Genomic DNA, 17,491 nt, shown 5'->3' on the forward strand with positions numbered 1-17,491 from the left:
CTCCACAAAAAGTACCCCGCCAAAGAACTGCTCAAAAACTGCTCCACTCATAGCTGACCGAACTCAAATATATTTCAAACTAACATCCGTGAAAGCTTTAGAACAATTCTCCATTACAAATACAGTCATGTTCGAGGATCATTGGTACCAACACTCAGCTCCGGCAGTCCCTGAGGCTCCAAAAATGCGCCGGCAGGAATCAATAAAGAATCAATCTCCTGCTCGACCATCTTTGGTATGTGAATTATAGAAATTAAAGTTCTTTGGGCTGATTGGCGTATTCTGTAGGAAAGAACTTCTTCGAATCTCCTAAAGAAGTCTACCGAGCAGCAACAAAAAAATCCAGCCCCGGAAATCCCAATAGCCACTGTTCCGCGGAGACCCAAATCCTATGGAGATCTTAGGGTGCTAGTGCAAGATAAATTTGTATTGCCAGGTATCAAGGGGGATGTAAATCATGATGTTCGGGAGCTTCCTCCAAGACCAAAGTCACGGAATGATCTCGAGGGTGCTAGGATCGCAAGATATGGACATAAGGCTTCAAATGGGACATACAAAGGCGCAATTATAACACGAGAAATCAGGGATGAATTGGACTTTGCAGATTGGTATAAACAATTTGAAGATGACCTTCAAGGCTCCAATAGTGAATACCAGTAACTACCCCTACTAGCCCCCAATTCCACAAGACGACCCGTTAATAGCCTGTAGACTATTCCACTCTACCCTCCAGTCGCACCTCACAACCTGCAACTCGCTCATATCTACAACAGATACAACTCTCTCTCTCTTGAATACCCTCCAATCCTCTTTCCGCACCGTTCACGCCCAAACCTCCACCTTCCAAGAAACATGTTCCAGCCTGCTTTCCCATCAATTGCATTTAGAAAAGCTCCTTTCTTCTATATCAACCGCATTACATCCCTTCACGGAGCTAGAACCTATTACTCGTCTCCTTGCCCGGCCAGGAAGCGATTTTGTGAAGACCCCAGCGTTTAGGGAGATGCTGGTTCGATTGGATGACTGCATTTCATGGATGGACGATCCTGCTCATAAAGGTTTTCACGATGTCGAGACTTATGCGCCAAAATTTAGACAATGTATGACTCGTGCACTCACATTAATACGAAACTGTTTTGTGAGTAGTATACGGGAGGTTTCAAATGAGGTGACAGGAAGAATCAAGGAAAGACAGATGAACGATACAACCCAAAGTGCGCTGTTATATGCAAAGTTCAGGGTCAATGCACCTCTTCTACGGGAGTTGGTGGGTGAGATTGAGAAGAGATGTGATCATGAGGAGTATGTATTTTCTTCTCTAAAGGTTTATCCTGGTGACAATTAAAATCTAAGAAAAATTTAGGTATTTGTCGTTACTAAACGAGTGCTATCATTCCTTTGCTTCGGTTCGACAGAAGCTTATTGGACCGATCATTTACAAGCGTATGTCTGAGCTGTCAGCACCAACTAATACAAAGAATAAGGAGCTGGTACCATTCGCAAGGAGTGGAATCAGTTTCGTAAGGAGTATCTGTATGGATGAATTTGAGCTATTCTACGCATATTTCTCCGGAGAGCAAGGAGACAACGAGGTCTAGTAAGTTTATATATATACCCCATTCAAACCTGGCTGGTGCTAATATGCCTAATAATAGTACTTTCTTGGAATCTTTGTGCGAACCCCTCTATGATCATCTTCGACCCCGTATAATCCACGAAACGCAGCTAGTAAAGCTCTGCGAACTTTGTACATTAATCCAAACTCGCTATATGCGGGACGTCGATGATATAGATCCAGAGCCTTACGATCACACGCAGCTTGACTTCGGCCAAATAATTCAGCCTACTCTCCACGATACCCAATCTCGCATTGTCTTCCGTGCACAGACAATAATACGCGATGAAATTGAAGGATTCACACCTAAACCTGAAGACCTAGACTATCCCGCTAAGTTTCAATCACCCCCTAGAGCGGGAACCGCGAGTCCGAACGCACAAAAGATAATAGACCGTCATGATGACCCTGCTGGTACGAACGGTAATGGGGGGTTTGATACAGAAGCAGCGTATAAAGGCTGGTACCCTACACTACGCAAGTGCATTTGGCTACTCTCTCGGATCTATCGACTCGTCAATTCAACCGTATTCGATGATCTAGCGCATACAATAGTCCACCTCACAACCATCTCGCTCCTCCGAGCTTCACAACAACTAACACAGAAGAAGACCCCTGCAGATGGGCACTTATTTCTGATACGCCATTTTCTACTCTTGAAAGAACAGATTGTCACTTTTGACATAGAATTTGTAAAACCAGATACTCAAATTGATTTCTCTGGACTCGCGGGCTCCTTCTGGGAACTGCGTGAGAAGGGCATATTCTCACGCACTGGTATCCTGAACTTGGTCAAGGGTGCTGCGATGCCGAAGGTGGTCGAAAACATGTTGGATGCCAAAGTTGAGCTCGACGCGAGGCTGCGGACAGTTATTGGAGAGTTTACTAAATATTTCGCGGACCGCATGACAAATGAGATTGACGGTCCATCTAACAGGATCCGTGCAGCAGCGGGGGCTGATCCGGCGGCTGAAGTTAGAGCCACCGTGGAAAGAGAGATAGTGGTGTTGAGAGCAAAGTTGGTTGAGTATGTAGAAGACGGGAGGACTCGGGAGACATTGGTTGGCGCTGTACAGGTATTGATCTCACTCTTAGTATTTTTAAAAGACGTGACTAACTGGGTATAGGAACTGGTCATACAAGCATACGAGAGCTATTACGAGAGCACTTTCTTAAGCGGCAATCGAAGACCTTCAAGCGGTGGAGTTATCTGGGATGTGGAGACCTTTGTAGGGTGGAGTAACGATGTATTCGGTGTTGGACTAGGACTGTTAGGATTTGACGGACAGGGGGACAGCGAGGATGGGAGCCCGGATAGATCGAGAACAGGAAGCTTATAAGTCCGTGGGTTAAACCTGGTGAAATTAGGACAATAGTTATATACCCAGGGCGAGATGTATGTGTGGAAATGGCTGAGTTGAAACACATTATTCGCTCTTTCTTATCTATCTCATATCACCGGCTTGTTTCTTATTGTCGTAATATTCTTCCACTAGTAAGTGATGCCCTGGGATTTGTTATACTTTATGGGGCTTGCGAAGGTAACTAGATGACATCGACACTGATCGATTCTCCATAATAATTAATAACCCAAAATCCGAATGATGGGACCTAAATCCTCTTCCTGAAAAGAATGTAATTGATTCCTTATACACCTTGGATTTTGACTCCAAAAGCCTGATATCAAGCCCGCACTAATTCGGCTATCTAAGAGTTGAGGTCGAGCCGGTGATCAATGATCAAGAAAACAACATATTCATCCGCCAAGGTTATGAATGAGAGGGCATAAATACACCGTACGTCATGAGAATAGTTAAATTAAGTAAAACACCTCTGAATATTTCCCACACACATCATAATTATATAACTCATTACATGTATACATACTTCACTCAAAAGTTAATAACTTCAGCGTTAGCTGGACCATATTTGTAGTTAAACTCCAACTACATCCCCAGCTCCTCAAATGATAATAAGACTAGTTTCGAAGGCCAATTGCACCATACGAAAATGCCAAAGCAATATTTATATAACCTTCTACATCCTGCTCAAAAGAGGTTCTGATTTAAGCCATTGTGCTGGCAGGCTCCGACTCAGTCCCTGTGGCCGTACATGTAGCATCATTCCGCTCCTTTATAAATTAAAGGTTTGGTAGACCTTTTTTTTTTTTATTTTCTTGTGTCAAGAATGGAACATAGTAGGTGGAAGTTCGTTGATAGGAGATAGCTAACTTCCTGGAAGAGCTGAAGTTATGAAGCACTCAGGCCGATCATTTCTCTCCAGTTGCTAAAGGATTTATCGGCCGTTTCTTTTTCTTACTGTATACGCTTTGAGACCAGCGAAGACCTCTGATATTGGTAACAAAACAAAGATCATTTAGAAAGAGGAAAGAAAAAAATAAAAAAGCAGAATCCCACCGGCCACCAGAACGAAGGAAAAAAAGTCTACAGGGAGAAATTCCCGGCCAATTACGGCTCGATTCCTATTAGTTATAATGTTTTCCTCCGCCCCAGGTGACTCCACGAACTCCCACAGATCCCAGACCCATTTTTTATTTATGTTCATGCAGAATTTCATAGAACTTTTTGAAAGATAGAAAAGTCGTCGAATCTACTTCAGCAAGGCTGCTCATACGCGCGTTTAAAGACTCTGCTAAACTCTGGATGATCAAAAGTAACAACGTCAGCAGTCATACAGAAAGCGTAGGAATATTTTGACTCATTAACATACGTTCTATCTTGACCACCTCCCTTGTTACTGTGGTAATGGCCTCGTTCTCCTTGTTTAACGGAATCTTGACCTTGTCACCATCCAGTGTCCACTGACAAATGTTCTTAACGAAACCATCAAAAAACTCGCCTGTCGCGTTGAGATAGCTTTCCAAGGTATCCCTGCTGATCTCTCTGAAGGCCTGTGCAACTGCCATAGCAATGCGTAACCTCACAAGCTCTTCGAAACCAGAGCAGTCAGCGACCAGATCGGCATAGAGATCATCGCTGTCAAGGGTTGCCCAGAAGTGAGGGTAATCAGCCTCCTCAAGTGCGTTTGACAAGGTGTGCAACTTCTGTACGGCCTCCGCAAATGAATCGATTGGGGGCTCGATGAGACTGTTGGGCGGGAGAAGATGTAGGCAGAGCGAGAAATCGGGGGAGGGGAAGACGGTGAGGGCCTTGACGAGGATGTTGGTTATGGTCTCGTCACGAGTGAGATGAGGATTGAACTGGTAGCTGCAATACGGGAGGATCGGGGGATTTTAGTTAGCGCAGTGATTCTTAAAGGTGCAGATAGAAAATTTATCTTGAGGAAATAGAGTTTTTGGTGAAAGTTCAGAGAAAATCAAATTCGCTTCAATATGGGAGGGGTTCATTCCGCCCTTCAGGTAATAGGAAACGTTTACATAATGTTCATCATAGTAATCCCACCAGAAACGCGCGAGAGGCGCAAAAATGAAGTATCAGTTTAGAAATGAAATATTCACACTCACAGCTTCAACAAGGCCAAGTTGGCCATGTTGTCGTATGTCCTGTTCTCGCATTGGCTTTGAACATAGTCCTGGAACGTACTCACGGTCTCTGGATTGTAGCGGTCGAGACCAGAGAGGATCTCCTCAATGTGCTGAGGGCGGGATGTGGCATCAGTGGTCATGATGGGCAATGCTTCGGGGGTTGATGTTTTCTGAGGTTCGGCAGTCGTGGTGGTGGAGATGCATGGAGGGGCAGAATTCCCTAGCGCTAAGCTTTAGGGCTAGCCCTAAAACCACAGATCTTCGAGAGCATAATTTTTTATCCTCATAAGAGGCTTAAAAATAATTTTTCTTTTACCCTTAGTAAATTAAATCTCTATGCTTCATAACGTTTATAGTTCATTTAATGTATTTCAAGAGTTGAACTACAACCACTGGCTGAGCTTTGCGTCGTTGCATCACCGTTTATCACTCATAAACATCACATTGTACCCACTAAGCTTAAGGACTTCTTCCCCATATTATTATGCATCTTGGTTATTTGCTTTCGTATATTATATACATGTATTTAGTCAAGATTCTACATGTACGTGTACATGTAGTTACCACTACATCATAGCATTGTGACTTGAAATGTTTATTCGATCACAGTACTGTACCCCGTTAAGAGCTTATATAGCTTTGAGTGCATGTATTTCTTGGCTGCGTGCGGTACCGAGCATGAACGTACGGGGCTTCAGGAATCATCAGCACCAAAGAAATATTACCAAAACCTCGCCGGTCGCACCTATAACTCAAATAGGTATTTGGCATGTAAGTATGTAGCTGTGTCCCCTGTATTAGTGTGCATCCTTAACGGACGAGGTGTTATCTAGAGACATGGGTAATACCGCAGGGCTTGATATACCAAAATTTGCATACCGGATCCCTTATTTACTCGGAATTTGACCATTCAGTACATGTAGGTACTTTTTTTTTATTTTTTTTATATCATATGAATTGATTCTAAGTACATGTAGGTACTACATGTGCGCTAATTATAATGGAGCGAGTGAAAGACGGTGATCCAATCACTAATGACGTATCACAGACAAGGATTATGGTGCATCCAGACCTTCACAACAACTGGAGCTTCACACCAACTACAAGCTCAATAAAATAGCACAGTTCGGACTGAGCGGTGACCTCCTTATCGATACCCCTCTCCCCAGATCTGTAGGTATTCACATGATAGCTATTGGCAGAACTTCAGCCGTGAATAGCGGGGTTGTCTCTCCTGGTCACTGTGATTTCAGATGCATGCAGATCCAGATTCTCCTGCGCAGGCACAAGGCGGTTTGATTGAATACCTGGCCTGGTCCTGCCGACCTATGCCGACACCTATGTAAGCTTCCACAAGTCATTAATAACCGATAAACCCCACTTATCCCAGTCTCCCATCCTCATTCCTTTGCAAACCCTCATAACCATGGCCGCCGTTCCCCAATGTCACTTCTGCTTCGAAACGCTCGCGTCCCACCTCGAGAACCGCAAGTCGCTCACTCTTGCTCAAATCGAGGCTCTATATAAACAGCGGAGTTCCAGCACCAACGGCGTGAGTTCTAATGGGACAACAAATGGCACATACACAAACGGAGTGGCGGCTACATCACATCCCGACAGGCCACTGTTCGTGACTTGGAACAAGATCTCTAGATCTGGGAGCAAGAATCTCCGGGGTTGTATTGGCACATTTGAGGCTCAACCTCTTGAATACGGACTCAAAAGCTATGCTCTTACTGCGTAGGTGATATAGATTCTTTGGATTATCCGGTAATCATAGATTATTACTGACGCCACCGACCTATAGAGCACTTGATGACACACGTTTCTCTCCAATCTCGCTCAAAGAGCTTCCGTCGCTCGAGTGTGGCGTGACACTACTCACAGATTTCGAGGCTGCCTCCTCAAGTATGGACTGGACACTCGGGACACACGGGTTAAGGATAAGTTTTGTTTATCATGGGAGAAAGATGGGGGCTACTTATTTACCCGATGTGCCTGTTGAACAAGGGTGGACTAAGGAAGAGACTGTAGCGAGCTTGATGAGAAAAGCAGGGTGGACTGGTAGAAAGGAGGAGTGGGAGAAAGTCAAGTTGAACGTAGTTAGGTATAAAGGGACTAAGGCGACAGTGAGCTATGAGGAATATCACGAATTGATCGGTGGGGCAAGTGAGCTAAAGAGGACTGGAGGCTTGGACGATGACGATAACGAAGAGGAAGAGGAGGATGAGGAGAGCGAAGAGGAGGATTAAGATGCTTAAGCGTGGGAAAGCTGGGGTGCATGTGTAGGTGGGCGAGGCATCCTGGATAGGAATCCAGTTGCCTTTCGCACCGCCCACCCTTAATTCTCTTCTCCATTTTTCTGTTGCGCTACGGTCTTTCTTGCGTCCTATCATTCCCTTCTTGACTTTTCTCTATATGTTCTCGAACGTAGACCGAAGTGTTAGACTTCCTTGGTACGGTTCAGATCATAGACAAGCACTCTTGTAAATATCATGTTTGTTTCCTTTCTCTCTAGATCTGACTCAAAATTGTTTATACATAGGGTAAGCTCGGTACTATTGAACCCAAATGTTTGTCAGTGTATGTAGTTGAAGATACAACTTGATTATCTTGATTCTGAAAGTTTAAGCATGTTTAACCCCTAATACTATGTTTCGATCGAACTTTCTAGAATTCTACGAGTCCCTTTATCGCATCTGTATCCGCCTCTCGCCCAACGCTTGAGGATCATCATAACCTTGATTGGCCAGCTAGCTTCTATGCTTCTTGACCTCGCTTTAATCACAACAGTTGTATATATACATGAGCGTGAGCGTACATGGGGTCAGGCGTACAGTCACTACCCGGAGCGTTCTTAGTCCGGAGTATGCTCCGCTGATAGTTTTCCGAAGCTGCGTGCGTCGTGCCTCGGTTCTTGTCCTCTCTGCAAGAGTGGTAGGAATACAAATCTCTAGTGACACGGTCGACTGTGCAGTACTTGGCCATCCCATAAGCATCTTAGCTGCTAAACTCTGACGTGATTTAGGGGTGAGAGCCGGTGGCCAGAGCAGCTAGCAGCTAACAACCTACATGTAAGGTTGGTATGAGAATCATGCGATATCACTCGGACGTCTTAGGGTTTGAGGATCCAGTCTGGTGGCTCCCAAACCCAGACTCCCTCTTTTTTTTTTTTGGGGGGGGGGGGGGGTGGAGAAAAAAATGAAAGAACTGGAATATAGCAGCCGGTGACAATAAACGCCACTTTTTTTTATCGGGGGTTTTGAAAGCTACATGTATGCTATGGTCAACGGGTTTTAGTTAATTAGGTGCTCTGCACAATCACTCCGTCGGGGTTTTCTGGCTCTTGTGATTCCTTAATGGTCAAAGCGCCGTTTGCGGGTTAAAACCACAAGGATGATTGAAATACATTAAATAGGTCACAGTGCGTAGAGGGTTATAGTACATACTTTGGTATGACACATCCAAAATACAAACAGTAAAAGTATTTAAGATATCAAGGAGAACGGTATTTGTATTTGTATCAGTTAACGCCGTGATCGCATCTGTATAAACTACATGCAGCTAAAGGGGCCTGGACCCAGCACACGCGCGGGAGACACAGGCAAGCAAACTCAGAAAATTCATTTCGAGTTGCCGACGAAAAGTGAACAAAAACAGCAACCAAAGAAGACAGAAAAAGGCTATTTTCTTCGGCCAGACGAAGAAGCCTTTGCCTCTGCCGCTGCCTTCCTCTCTTCGAGTTCTGCACCACGCCAGTCCGTTAGCGTCCCATCACTAAAAATAGTAGAATAGAGAAAGAGATATATGGTATTATAACATACCGGCTTTCCTCTGCCTCGCTTTCTCCTCTCTTTCCTGTCTAATAATGGCCAACCTAGCCATATCCGCCCTGGCCTGATCCGTCTTTCCCTGCTCCTGCAACTTCCAATACCTCTCCTTTGCGGCGGCGGCCTCAACCGCCTCCCTCTCCTTCCTATTTAACGCCGAGTCGACAACGCCCGCAGCGTTAGGGTTTGCTACCGCGATAGTCGCCTTCTTCTTGACGACTGGTGTAGGCTCATCGTCCTCATCCTCGGAGCCGGACGGGAGATCGCCTGGCTCGGGCACGGAAGCAGCTTTACGGGCAAGGGCGGCGGCTTTGCGAGCCTTGTCGGCGGCTTTACGTTCTTCGCGGGTCATCTCAGCTTTGTTGACGGGCTCATCGTCGTCGTCGTCGTCAGACTCTTCCTCTTCGGAAGAGGACTCGACGGCGGGTTTGGGGTCGCGGGGGTCCTGTTTGAGTGTCAGAATTGGGAAAGGGGCACAGAATAGACGGGTAGAAGTACAGCCCACATGCCCTCGATTTCGCCGGAGCCTTCTTCGCGGTCGAGAGGTTGGAGGTTTCTCGAGAAGTCACGGCCGCCTGGGGGGAGGGGTGGTTAAACATCATTGTATTGTAGTTAAGCTATGCGTGCTGTGGTGAATGGGAACTTACGACCACGGACTACCTTTCTCTTTCCACGGGGTGCTCCTGGGGCCATTTGAAAGTTTCTGTATGTAGCGTTTGGTTGGTTTTGAAAGCAAAATATCCGATTTGCTGGTGGCTGTTCGTGGAGCGCGTGAGAAGTTTAGAGGGGTACCCTGAAGGAGATGGCTTGTAGTTAGTGGGGCAGTGTTGGAGGGGCTCAAATATCCACAGATTGTATGGCTACCTCAGACCTGGCTGGCATTGCAAACGTTGAGATAGATAGAATTCCTTTCAGACATTTTTGCATACAATTTCCCGCTCAATAACTACATGTATTTCCTCAAGTATTTGAACCCGTTTAGTTGCGTCTATGCTCATACAATCCTTTCCTCATACTTTCTGCCCTCCTCGGCGGCCAATCTCGGAGAAAACCGCACTGCACCCCCCAGCCCTTCCAAGCGCCAAGCCTCGACTAGCCACTGCGAGTATAAAATCGCGTCTTCTCTCGTGCTCTTCTTCCTCTCCCTGTTACAAAAAAAACCACCCCTCATATTCACTCTGTTGTCCTCGAATCTTACGGAACTTCGGAGGGGAAAATGGGGGGAAGATTGACCAACTGCCTCGTTGGATTTCGCGATCCAGCGAGGCAGCGGTGATCTCATGTCTGGTCGAAGCTCATCAATGCTGTGCCTGGACAACAATCATCGCTACATACCATACCTCCTTAAGAGCGATGTGCTTATGCCCATACTTCAATGCGATAACAACATAGTGACTACTATGTAGTCTTCTATGCGGTGGTCTTATCTGTACTATTCGCTCAACGTTTGTGAGGGAAAAACAGACTCTACGTCGTTTTTTTCTTTCGTAGAATTTTGTAACTTGTAGGAGCAATTACTCTAATTAGAGGGTTCAGACCTCTGCAGCAACGGTAGTCAAACACTCCAATCCAGTCTATATTTTCGAAGAATGTCTATTGTTACTACATGCATTACTTCCCACAACCTCTATACACAATTGCAGCCTGTTGAAGGGCCTAAATCGCAATAGACAATATATGATTGATGCAACCCAAAAGACAAATACGGAGAAAGGACTGGGAAATGATATAAGGGATCTCGACCTTAAAGTTAGAAAGACAAGGGAAAGGAAGGAGAAAAGTAGACAATATAAAGTAATGAAAGACCCCGGGCCCAAAGAGGCTAGTGGTCTGAAGCAATATGTAAGAGGAAAACATCTAACCTTGACTAAATAGATAGGGAAATCAAACCATTGGACACCATGAGGCCCATCGCAGGAAACAAAACCAACTAAGCAGAAATCAAAAACAAAAAAACAGATAACAAAAAGCCACCATCCGTGCAATCGTCAATCAATACTCTCCCTGGTCCTGTCGCTATTATAAAATTACTTGCGTAGTGTTCTATCGCTCGATTTCCATCCCTGCCTGTAGCTGCCTCTCTACTTCGCGCTCAACGTCAGTTTCCTGGTAGGCCACAACTGCGGCTTCAGTGACAGGTTCTCTTTTCATTTCTGCCATCAGAGTCTCCATAAGATGACGATCCCGCATGGTTCTATCTTCCTCCGTTAGTGCATCTCCTTCGCTAAGTGCCGCCCGGGCTGCTGCGACCGCTGCAGCGTGCTGCGAGGTCTGTCCAGCAACAGCGGGGTCTTCAGAGGCAGGATTCATGTTCGCAACGGGAGCAAACTGATGCGTATGTTGCACATCTTCCATCATGGCTGGGTCAACAGGTATATCCATCTGCGCAGCCTGTGCGATGTTCGCAGCCCGGGTGGCCTCCTGGTTCTGTATCTGCTGCTGCTGTGGTGACGGCTGGCTGCGCTCACTGCTGAAACGTTCTCCTCGAACCACGGGGGCCTTGGCATGTTCTTTACATTCGGCGCAATTCCTGATAACCTGAGATACAGTTTCCTTGATGCGGACCCAATGGTACTTTTCGGCAATGCTTGCAGTGGTCTTATTGATACCACCGTGTGCTTGGCAATGCACTGACCTGGCAATTTCGTATTGCATTTGGCCGTCAGAAATTACTTCTTTATCCTTCAACATTAACCTGCCATTATCAAGCTTGTAATGAGTTGCAGCAGAGCGGAGTCGGCTTTTTTCGGAGCGATCCGCTGTGGGCGGGTATTTGCCCTTTTCCAGGTAGAAACGGATCTTGTCGAAACGTTCGTCCGAGACATAGTCATCATCGTCATTAAGGTCCCGACCATAAATGATGGCGTCGATAGGTTGAGAGTGCCCACGGAGTCGGCCAGCACCTTTAACCTTTCCTATGCGCTTGAAACCCAACCCATCCCAAATCTTTAGAGAAGCTGTATTTGTTTCGTAAACTAAGTTGAATATTGAGTAGGTGAACCCCTGATAAGAAGGAAGCAGTTAGTGTGGAGGAACACGGAACCCGATTGAGTAAATAAGCCAAGCAACACATACAAGCTTTGGTGCGTACTCAAGATATGCCTCTCCCATATGCTTTCCACAGCCTTTCCCTCGGGAAGCATGCGTAGTCAAAAACCCGCCACTACATACATGCGAACTGCGGCCTTGTAGGAAAGAAAATCAGTATTTTAAACAGATTCCCATGTTAACCTGTCTTACCTGGATAGTTAGGTTTGACGTAAAAGGTACCAAGGCACTGAGTTGCCCAATCCCGTTCCTCAAGGAGGTTATTGGTCTCTTCTTTCCCACCCATCAACATTACCGCAGCAAATGTACCAAACCAGAACTGTTGGAATTGCTCGATGTCCATAGGCTGGTCAAACGGGCATGTATCACCCCGCTCGAGCTCCTCATTGAACTGATTGAGCAGAAACTCAATCAGTGAAGCGGGGATCATGCTAGGATGAGTGACTGGGTGAATAGTCGCTATTGAAACGTGATCTCGCAAATACACAGCCCGGGGATTAAGGTGTACATTCGGGTTAGGTGCGGGAATCGACGGAGCATTTGGGTCGTCGAGAATTGAAGACTTGCGCTGGAACCCCTGGTGGTGTTGTACTTGCTGCTGCTGCTGTTGCTGCTGCTGTTGTTGTTGCTGATTTTGCTGATGCTGATCATCACGCAACTGAAGCTCTGTCTGCTGAACCTGGAGATCGGGCATGATGGATTGTACTCCCAGCTGCCGGTAGATGTGGGCTTTGGATCAGGCGGCGTAGATTGTAGACCGGATAGTTCTTCTGGGAACGACGTTCGACGGAATAACTGGGAACGTGCGGCAGTGTGCAAGATTTCCCTCTAACAACGAAAACGCAGGGCTCCACAGACAGGGAATTCTCGGGGTAGCAGCGGGTGAGTTTGAGGAATTTGGGGATAACGGGATGTGGAAAAACGCTTGGACTTAGTAAGGCGATGGAGTTGAAGCAGTGCGCTTCAGAAGCCGAACAAAGGCATTATGTAGCCAAAGAAGACAGTGGTTTACAGGTTCGGCCTAGTTCCACTTATACACATGACTCATCCTTGGAGACACAGTGACGAACCACATGGTATCTCGATAAGATTCTAAGATAAGATGCGCTGTCACAAATTTGGGTTTAACGGCTGTTTGTTTCAACCTCAGGATATCCCACGGCCTTTCTCTGCTGATAATGCTCAAAAACTCAAGGACTTCATTGGTATTTCACCAATTTTACCTCAATTGACTAGAGAAATCTAGAGTTTTGAGGCTTTAGTTTTGCTAATGGTGTGATTTAGACGCCTTCCGGACTACCGCTATGCGTTTTCTGTGCAGTACGAAATTCCTCAGCCCATAACCAACGGTTGCTATTCCGACAACTTCACACCACCGGCCCGAGATTGGAAGGAGAACAAGCTGGATCCACTGGAGAACGTTATAAAGGATATGCAGGATTTACGAAAAAACTTCCGACGGCTATAAGGGAGAACAAATGGGATCCAGCTAATTCGGTTACATCGGGGAGTTCTGGGATAGACAAAGCAATCCTCTCATCGTTTGCGCCCCGGAATAGCGGTAGTAGTTGGCCCAGGAATGAAGGCGCTCCCGCACCTCCCAGAATCAACCGCGTTAGTATTGCTGGACAGGAGGGGCGTAGGGATGCTGGATCCAATAGGTGGTCAACTGAGGGATATGGACGAGGAGGGGTGGCGCAAAACCAGGAAGGAGGTAGCATAGTTCGGGGTGGCTACCAAGGTTTTAATCGACAAGCACGCCCTCCAATGCCAGGGAGGACTACTCCTTCTCAACAAGATGGATACGCTCCAAGAGAGGGCTACAGTCGGGGCGGGTACAATCAAGGAGATGGATATAATCCGAGGGGTACATCTATTGCGAGAGGATATGCCCCGAGAGAATATACATCAAAAGATAGATACGCACAAAGAGATCTATTTGCCTCGGGAGGTGGATATGCCCCAAGGGATGGGTATAATCCGGGAACTCCATCATTCAGCGAGACCTATGTTCCAAAGGAACAAACATGGAAGGCTGGCGATAGAGATGAATCAGGAGCCAAAAAATCGGAGTCCCTCGCTCAAGAAGAAACCATCACTCGACCTTTAGAAGCTACTCTCAATGATTATCAGAAACGGCGAGCGGGGAGATCTCGAGATAAGTCGCAAAACAGGCTTCTTTACGACGATTTTGAATCTGCAATATTAGAGGAAGGAGAGGTACTATCGCGTAAAGACAAGAAGGCCACTAAGAAGGCCAAGAAACGAGAGAAAAAGGAATATGCTCCAAAGATGATACCCCTGTATCTCCCGGAATATATCAGTATACCAAATCTAGCAAAAGCGTTGAAGGTCAGGCTGGAAGATTTCACACAACAGATGGAGCAGATGGGCTTCACTGAAGTGAGCCATGATCACATTTTGAACGCGGAAACAGCGGGTCTTATTGCTCAGGAGTTTAATTATGAGCCGATCATTGATAATAGCAAAGAGCGTGACTTACTTCCACGGTAAGGCCTTCATAATAGTCATCAATGGAAAGGCAGGTTTTTAACAGTATACAGCCCCCCGCCAGAAGACCGTTCCATACTCCCACAACGTCCCCCGGTCGTCACTATAATGGGTCATGTCGACCACGGCAAAACATCACTCTTGGACTGGCTCCGAAAAGCATCTGTTGCTGCTACTGAGCACGGAGGCATCACGCAACACATTGGTGCATTCTCAGTGAATATGTCTACTGGGGAAAACATCACTTTCCTTGATACTCCCGGCCATGCAGCTTTTTTGACTATGCGAGAGCGGGGAGCAAATGTTACTGATATTGTCATTCTCGTAGTTGCTGCTGATGACTCTGTGATGCCACAGACGATAGAGGCGATCAAACATGCGAGGGCTGCAAACGTTCCCATAATTGTAGCGGCAAATAAAATTGACAAGGAGGACGCGAATGTCGAAAAGGTAAAACAGGATCTTGCTAGATACGGTGTTGATGTGGAAGACTATGGTGGCGATACACAGGTCGTATGTGTATCTGCGAAGACTGGGCAGGGCATGGACGATTTAGCGGAGGCGGCAGTTACCCTTAGCGAAGTTCTGGATATGCGGGCAGAGGTGGATGGCCCTTGCGAAGGTTGGGTTCTTGAAGCTGGTACTCAGCGAGGCGGGCATATTGCAACTGTATTGGTCCGGAGAGGAACCCTTCGATTAGGCGATTGTATTGTCGCGGGCACTACTTGGGCCAAGGTCCGTCAACTTATCAACGAACGTGGCGTCGAAGTAGAATTCGCTACACCTGGAACCCCTATACAAGTTTTAGGTTGGAAAGATCAGCCTGAGGCAGGAAAGCTCGCAATACAGGCTGATAGCGAAGCAAAGGCCAAAGATGTGATCGAATTTCGTATTGAAAGGGCTGAACGGCTTCGCCAAGCGGCTGATATGGAAGCAATCAATGAAAAAAGGCGTTTGCACAGAGAGATGGAAGAGACGGAAGCTACGATTAGAGAGGAAGCTATTGAGAAAAAAGAGGACCCTGATGCCGCAGTGCTTGCGTGGGAGAAGACTTCCAAGAAAGAGGTTGCCGCTCAGTCAAAATGCCAAGAGGTTGGGTTTGTCGTCAAGGGTGATGTTGGTGGATCGGTTGAGGCAGTAGTTGCTTCAGTTGAAGAACTTGGGAATGATGAAGTCAGGGCGAAGGTCTTCCGAAGCAACTTTGGAAATGTGAGCGAGTTTGATGTTGACTATGCAGCAGCTATCGATGGTATGATTTTATTCACCGTTCCACGTGCATCGAGTGAGTTCTCATGACTGAATCAATTGTTCATAGGATACGTTCTTTGCTTCAACCTCACGCCTGATCCCGAGATTATCGTTTACGCACGTAACAAAGGTGTGACGATACTCGTACATAATGTCATTTACCATCTTATTGAAGATGCCAAACGGGTACTCTCGGATCGCCTATCACCAACAGTAATTACCAAGATTACTGGAGAGGCGGATATCGGAGTAGTGTTTAGTATTAACATTAAAGCGAAGGTATACAAACCTGTTGCGGGTTGTAAGGTAAAAACAGGCGTAGTCACGAAGAACAGCAAGGTTAGAGTTCTCAGGGATGGGGAGACTATTTTCGAGGGGATGTTGGAAAGTTTAAAAAATGTCAAGAAAGATGTGACAGAGATGAGGAAGGGAACGGAATGCGGGATTGGGTTCGAAGGTTGGGGTGAATTTCAAGTGGGCGATGTGGTACAATGCTACGAGGAAACCTTCGAGCCGAGGAGCTTGTAAGAAGGTTTTGGTGTTTCTAGAAGACAAACCTTAGAGAATTTCTGTACAGGGCATCTGTTTCATAACCTTGCATAAAACCTAGACGGGTGTTTTGAGCTATTTCTTAGGGAATCTTATCACTGGTGGAGTTTGTGTATTCATGGGTCTGATATTATATCTCTTCTCTCAATTTGTATCATAATACTCTACTGCAACAATGCTCGTTCTGGGTAGCTAGAATAATCTCTGGTAAATACATTATGTACGTACATATTAATACCAAAGTCACCGAATATGAGGGTACGCGCGGTTCTTGGTGTTTGCGTCCGGGTTTTCGTATATTTGTCATGCTCATGTGTGTATACATGTATACACATACATGTATGCTTAAAGTGATTCAACCACAAACCACTGTTAATGCATATAATCATAACATGTCTATTGTCCAGATACAGTGTAAGTATCGCTCTATCAGCATGTAACTGCCATATGTAAATGTTTGTAGGTCTATCAGATTTATTCATCAAACAATTTGAGTAGGTCTCTATAGGGACACCTTTGTGAGGGATAAATCAAATATTACAATTAAACCACCCTCTGTGTCTGAGCTAAACGAGGCAGTCTAGATGAAACTTGATGGCCTTTATCAAAACCTGGAATATGAATGACTTCCCTCAGTTCTCTCCAGCTGAATATCATTTCCTCTGTAAATTCGAATATTTCCGTGGACTGAGCCTTGATACTATTCGGAGTATCATCTCCCATCCTTCCCAATTCAGATCTAAGTGTCCCCCAGTCATTCAGCCTGGCGTGCAATTCGGCAGTCAATTTGGGAAATCTTTTGCCCTGGGCTTGAAGACCTCCTTGGGCAAACCCAACAGCAAAACGAAAGCGAATCGAATCGTCCTGGTCGAAGGTCGAGTACTCATTGATTTTGTTAAACGCCTTGATCATAGTATGGGAATCCCATTCGGCATATACAGCTGGGTCTGTGCCAGGGGGTGCCAGAACTTCGTTGATGTACTGGTATAGCCGGATAACATTTTTTCTTACATCCAATATCTTATCGTCGGTAACCCGAAGGGCTTGCTGGAGCTCCCTCGCGTTCGTTTTGTATGTGGATTTCTCCATTGGCAGTTAACAAGGTGCTATAAGGGTTACAGACACTTATATACTTAATAAAATAGAACAAAGGATCTTCACAAAGACTTGCCTTGGGTTGGGATT

General features: G+C 45.9%; 7 protein-coding genes across 7 annotated transcripts; 3 read left to right on the top strand and 4 right to left on the bottom strand.

Annotated features, from left to right (window-relative positions):
- Positions 1 to 127: 127 nt before the first annotated feature.
- Positions 128 to 2,955, top strand: LAJ45_04299 (uncharacterized protein; the record flags this gene model as incomplete). The annotated part of the gene is made up of 6 exons (XM_046113879.1): positions 128 to 235; positions 289 to 656; positions 712 to 1,302; positions 1,364 to 1,597; positions 1,656 to 2,691; positions 2,743 to 2,955. The coding sequence occupies 6 exons, from the start codon at positions 128 to 130 to the stop codon at positions 2,953 to 2,955; spliced, it is 2,550 nt and encodes an 849-aa protein (XP_045972981.1).
- Positions 2,956 to 4,267: 1,312 nt separating this feature from the next.
- On the bottom strand, positions 4,268 to 5,260 carry LAJ45_04300 (uncharacterized protein; the record flags this gene model as incomplete). The annotated part of the gene is made up of 4 exons (XM_046113880.1): positions 4,268 to 4,274; positions 4,346 to 4,409; positions 4,475 to 4,842; positions 5,100 to 5,260. The coding sequence occupies 4 exons, from the start codon at positions 5,258 to 5,260 to the stop codon at positions 4,268 to 4,270; spliced, it is 600 nt and encodes a 199-aa protein (XP_045972982.1).
- A 1,286-nt stretch (positions 5,261 to 6,546) lies between these two features.
- LAJ45_04301 (uncharacterized protein) lies at positions 6,547 to 7,372 on the top strand (the record flags this gene model as incomplete). The annotated part of the gene is made up of 2 exons (XM_046113881.1): positions 6,547 to 6,860; positions 6,928 to 7,372. The coding sequence occupies 2 exons, from the start codon at positions 6,547 to 6,549 to the stop codon at positions 7,370 to 7,372; spliced, it is 759 nt and encodes a 252-aa protein (XP_045972983.1).
- A 1,431-nt stretch (positions 7,373 to 8,803) lies between these two features.
- LAJ45_04302 (uncharacterized protein) lies at positions 8,804 to 9,643 on the bottom strand (the record flags this gene model as incomplete). Its single annotated transcript, XM_046113882.1, has 4 exons — positions 8,804 to 8,865; positions 8,945 to 9,395; positions 9,449 to 9,525; positions 9,598 to 9,643. 4 exons carry the CDS (start codon positions 9,641 to 9,643, stop codon positions 8,804 to 8,806), a joined length of 636 nt encoding a protein of 211 aa, XP_045972984.1.
- Positions 9,644 to 10,993: 1,350 nt separating this feature from the next.
- On the bottom strand, positions 10,994 to 12,692 carry LAJ45_04303 (uncharacterized protein; the record flags this gene model as incomplete). Its single annotated transcript, XM_046113883.1, has 3 exons — positions 10,994 to 11,953; positions 12,026 to 12,135; positions 12,191 to 12,692. The coding sequence occupies 3 exons, from the start codon at positions 12,690 to 12,692 to the stop codon at positions 10,994 to 10,996; spliced, it is 1,572 nt and encodes a 523-aa protein (XP_045972985.1).
- Positions 12,693 to 13,176: 484 nt separating this feature from the next.
- LAJ45_04304 (uncharacterized protein) lies at positions 13,177 to 16,285 on the top strand (the record flags this gene model as incomplete). Its single annotated transcript, XM_046113884.1, has 4 exons — positions 13,177 to 13,203; positions 13,283 to 14,508; positions 14,563 to 15,758; positions 15,825 to 16,285. 4 exons carry the CDS (start codon positions 13,177 to 13,179, stop codon positions 16,283 to 16,285), a joined length of 2,910 nt encoding a protein of 969 aa, XP_045972986.1.
- Positions 16,286 to 16,849: 564 nt separating this feature from the next.
- Positions 16,850 to 17,395, bottom strand: LAJ45_04305 (uncharacterized protein; the record flags this gene model as incomplete). Its single annotated transcript, XM_046113885.1, has 1 exon — positions 16,850 to 17,395. The coding sequence occupies one exon, from the start codon at positions 17,393 to 17,395 to the stop codon at positions 16,850 to 16,852; it is 546 nt and encodes a 181-aa protein (XP_045972987.1).
- Positions 17,396 to 17,491: the final 96 nt, after the last annotated feature.

Source organism: Morchella importuna, assembly GCF_003444635.1.
Source record: "Morchella importuna strain M04M26 chromosome Unknown Morimp01GS010, whole genome shotgun sequence".
Classification (NCBI taxonomy): Eukaryota; Fungi; Ascomycota; class Pezizomycetes; order Pezizales; family Morchellaceae; genus Morchella; species Morchella importuna.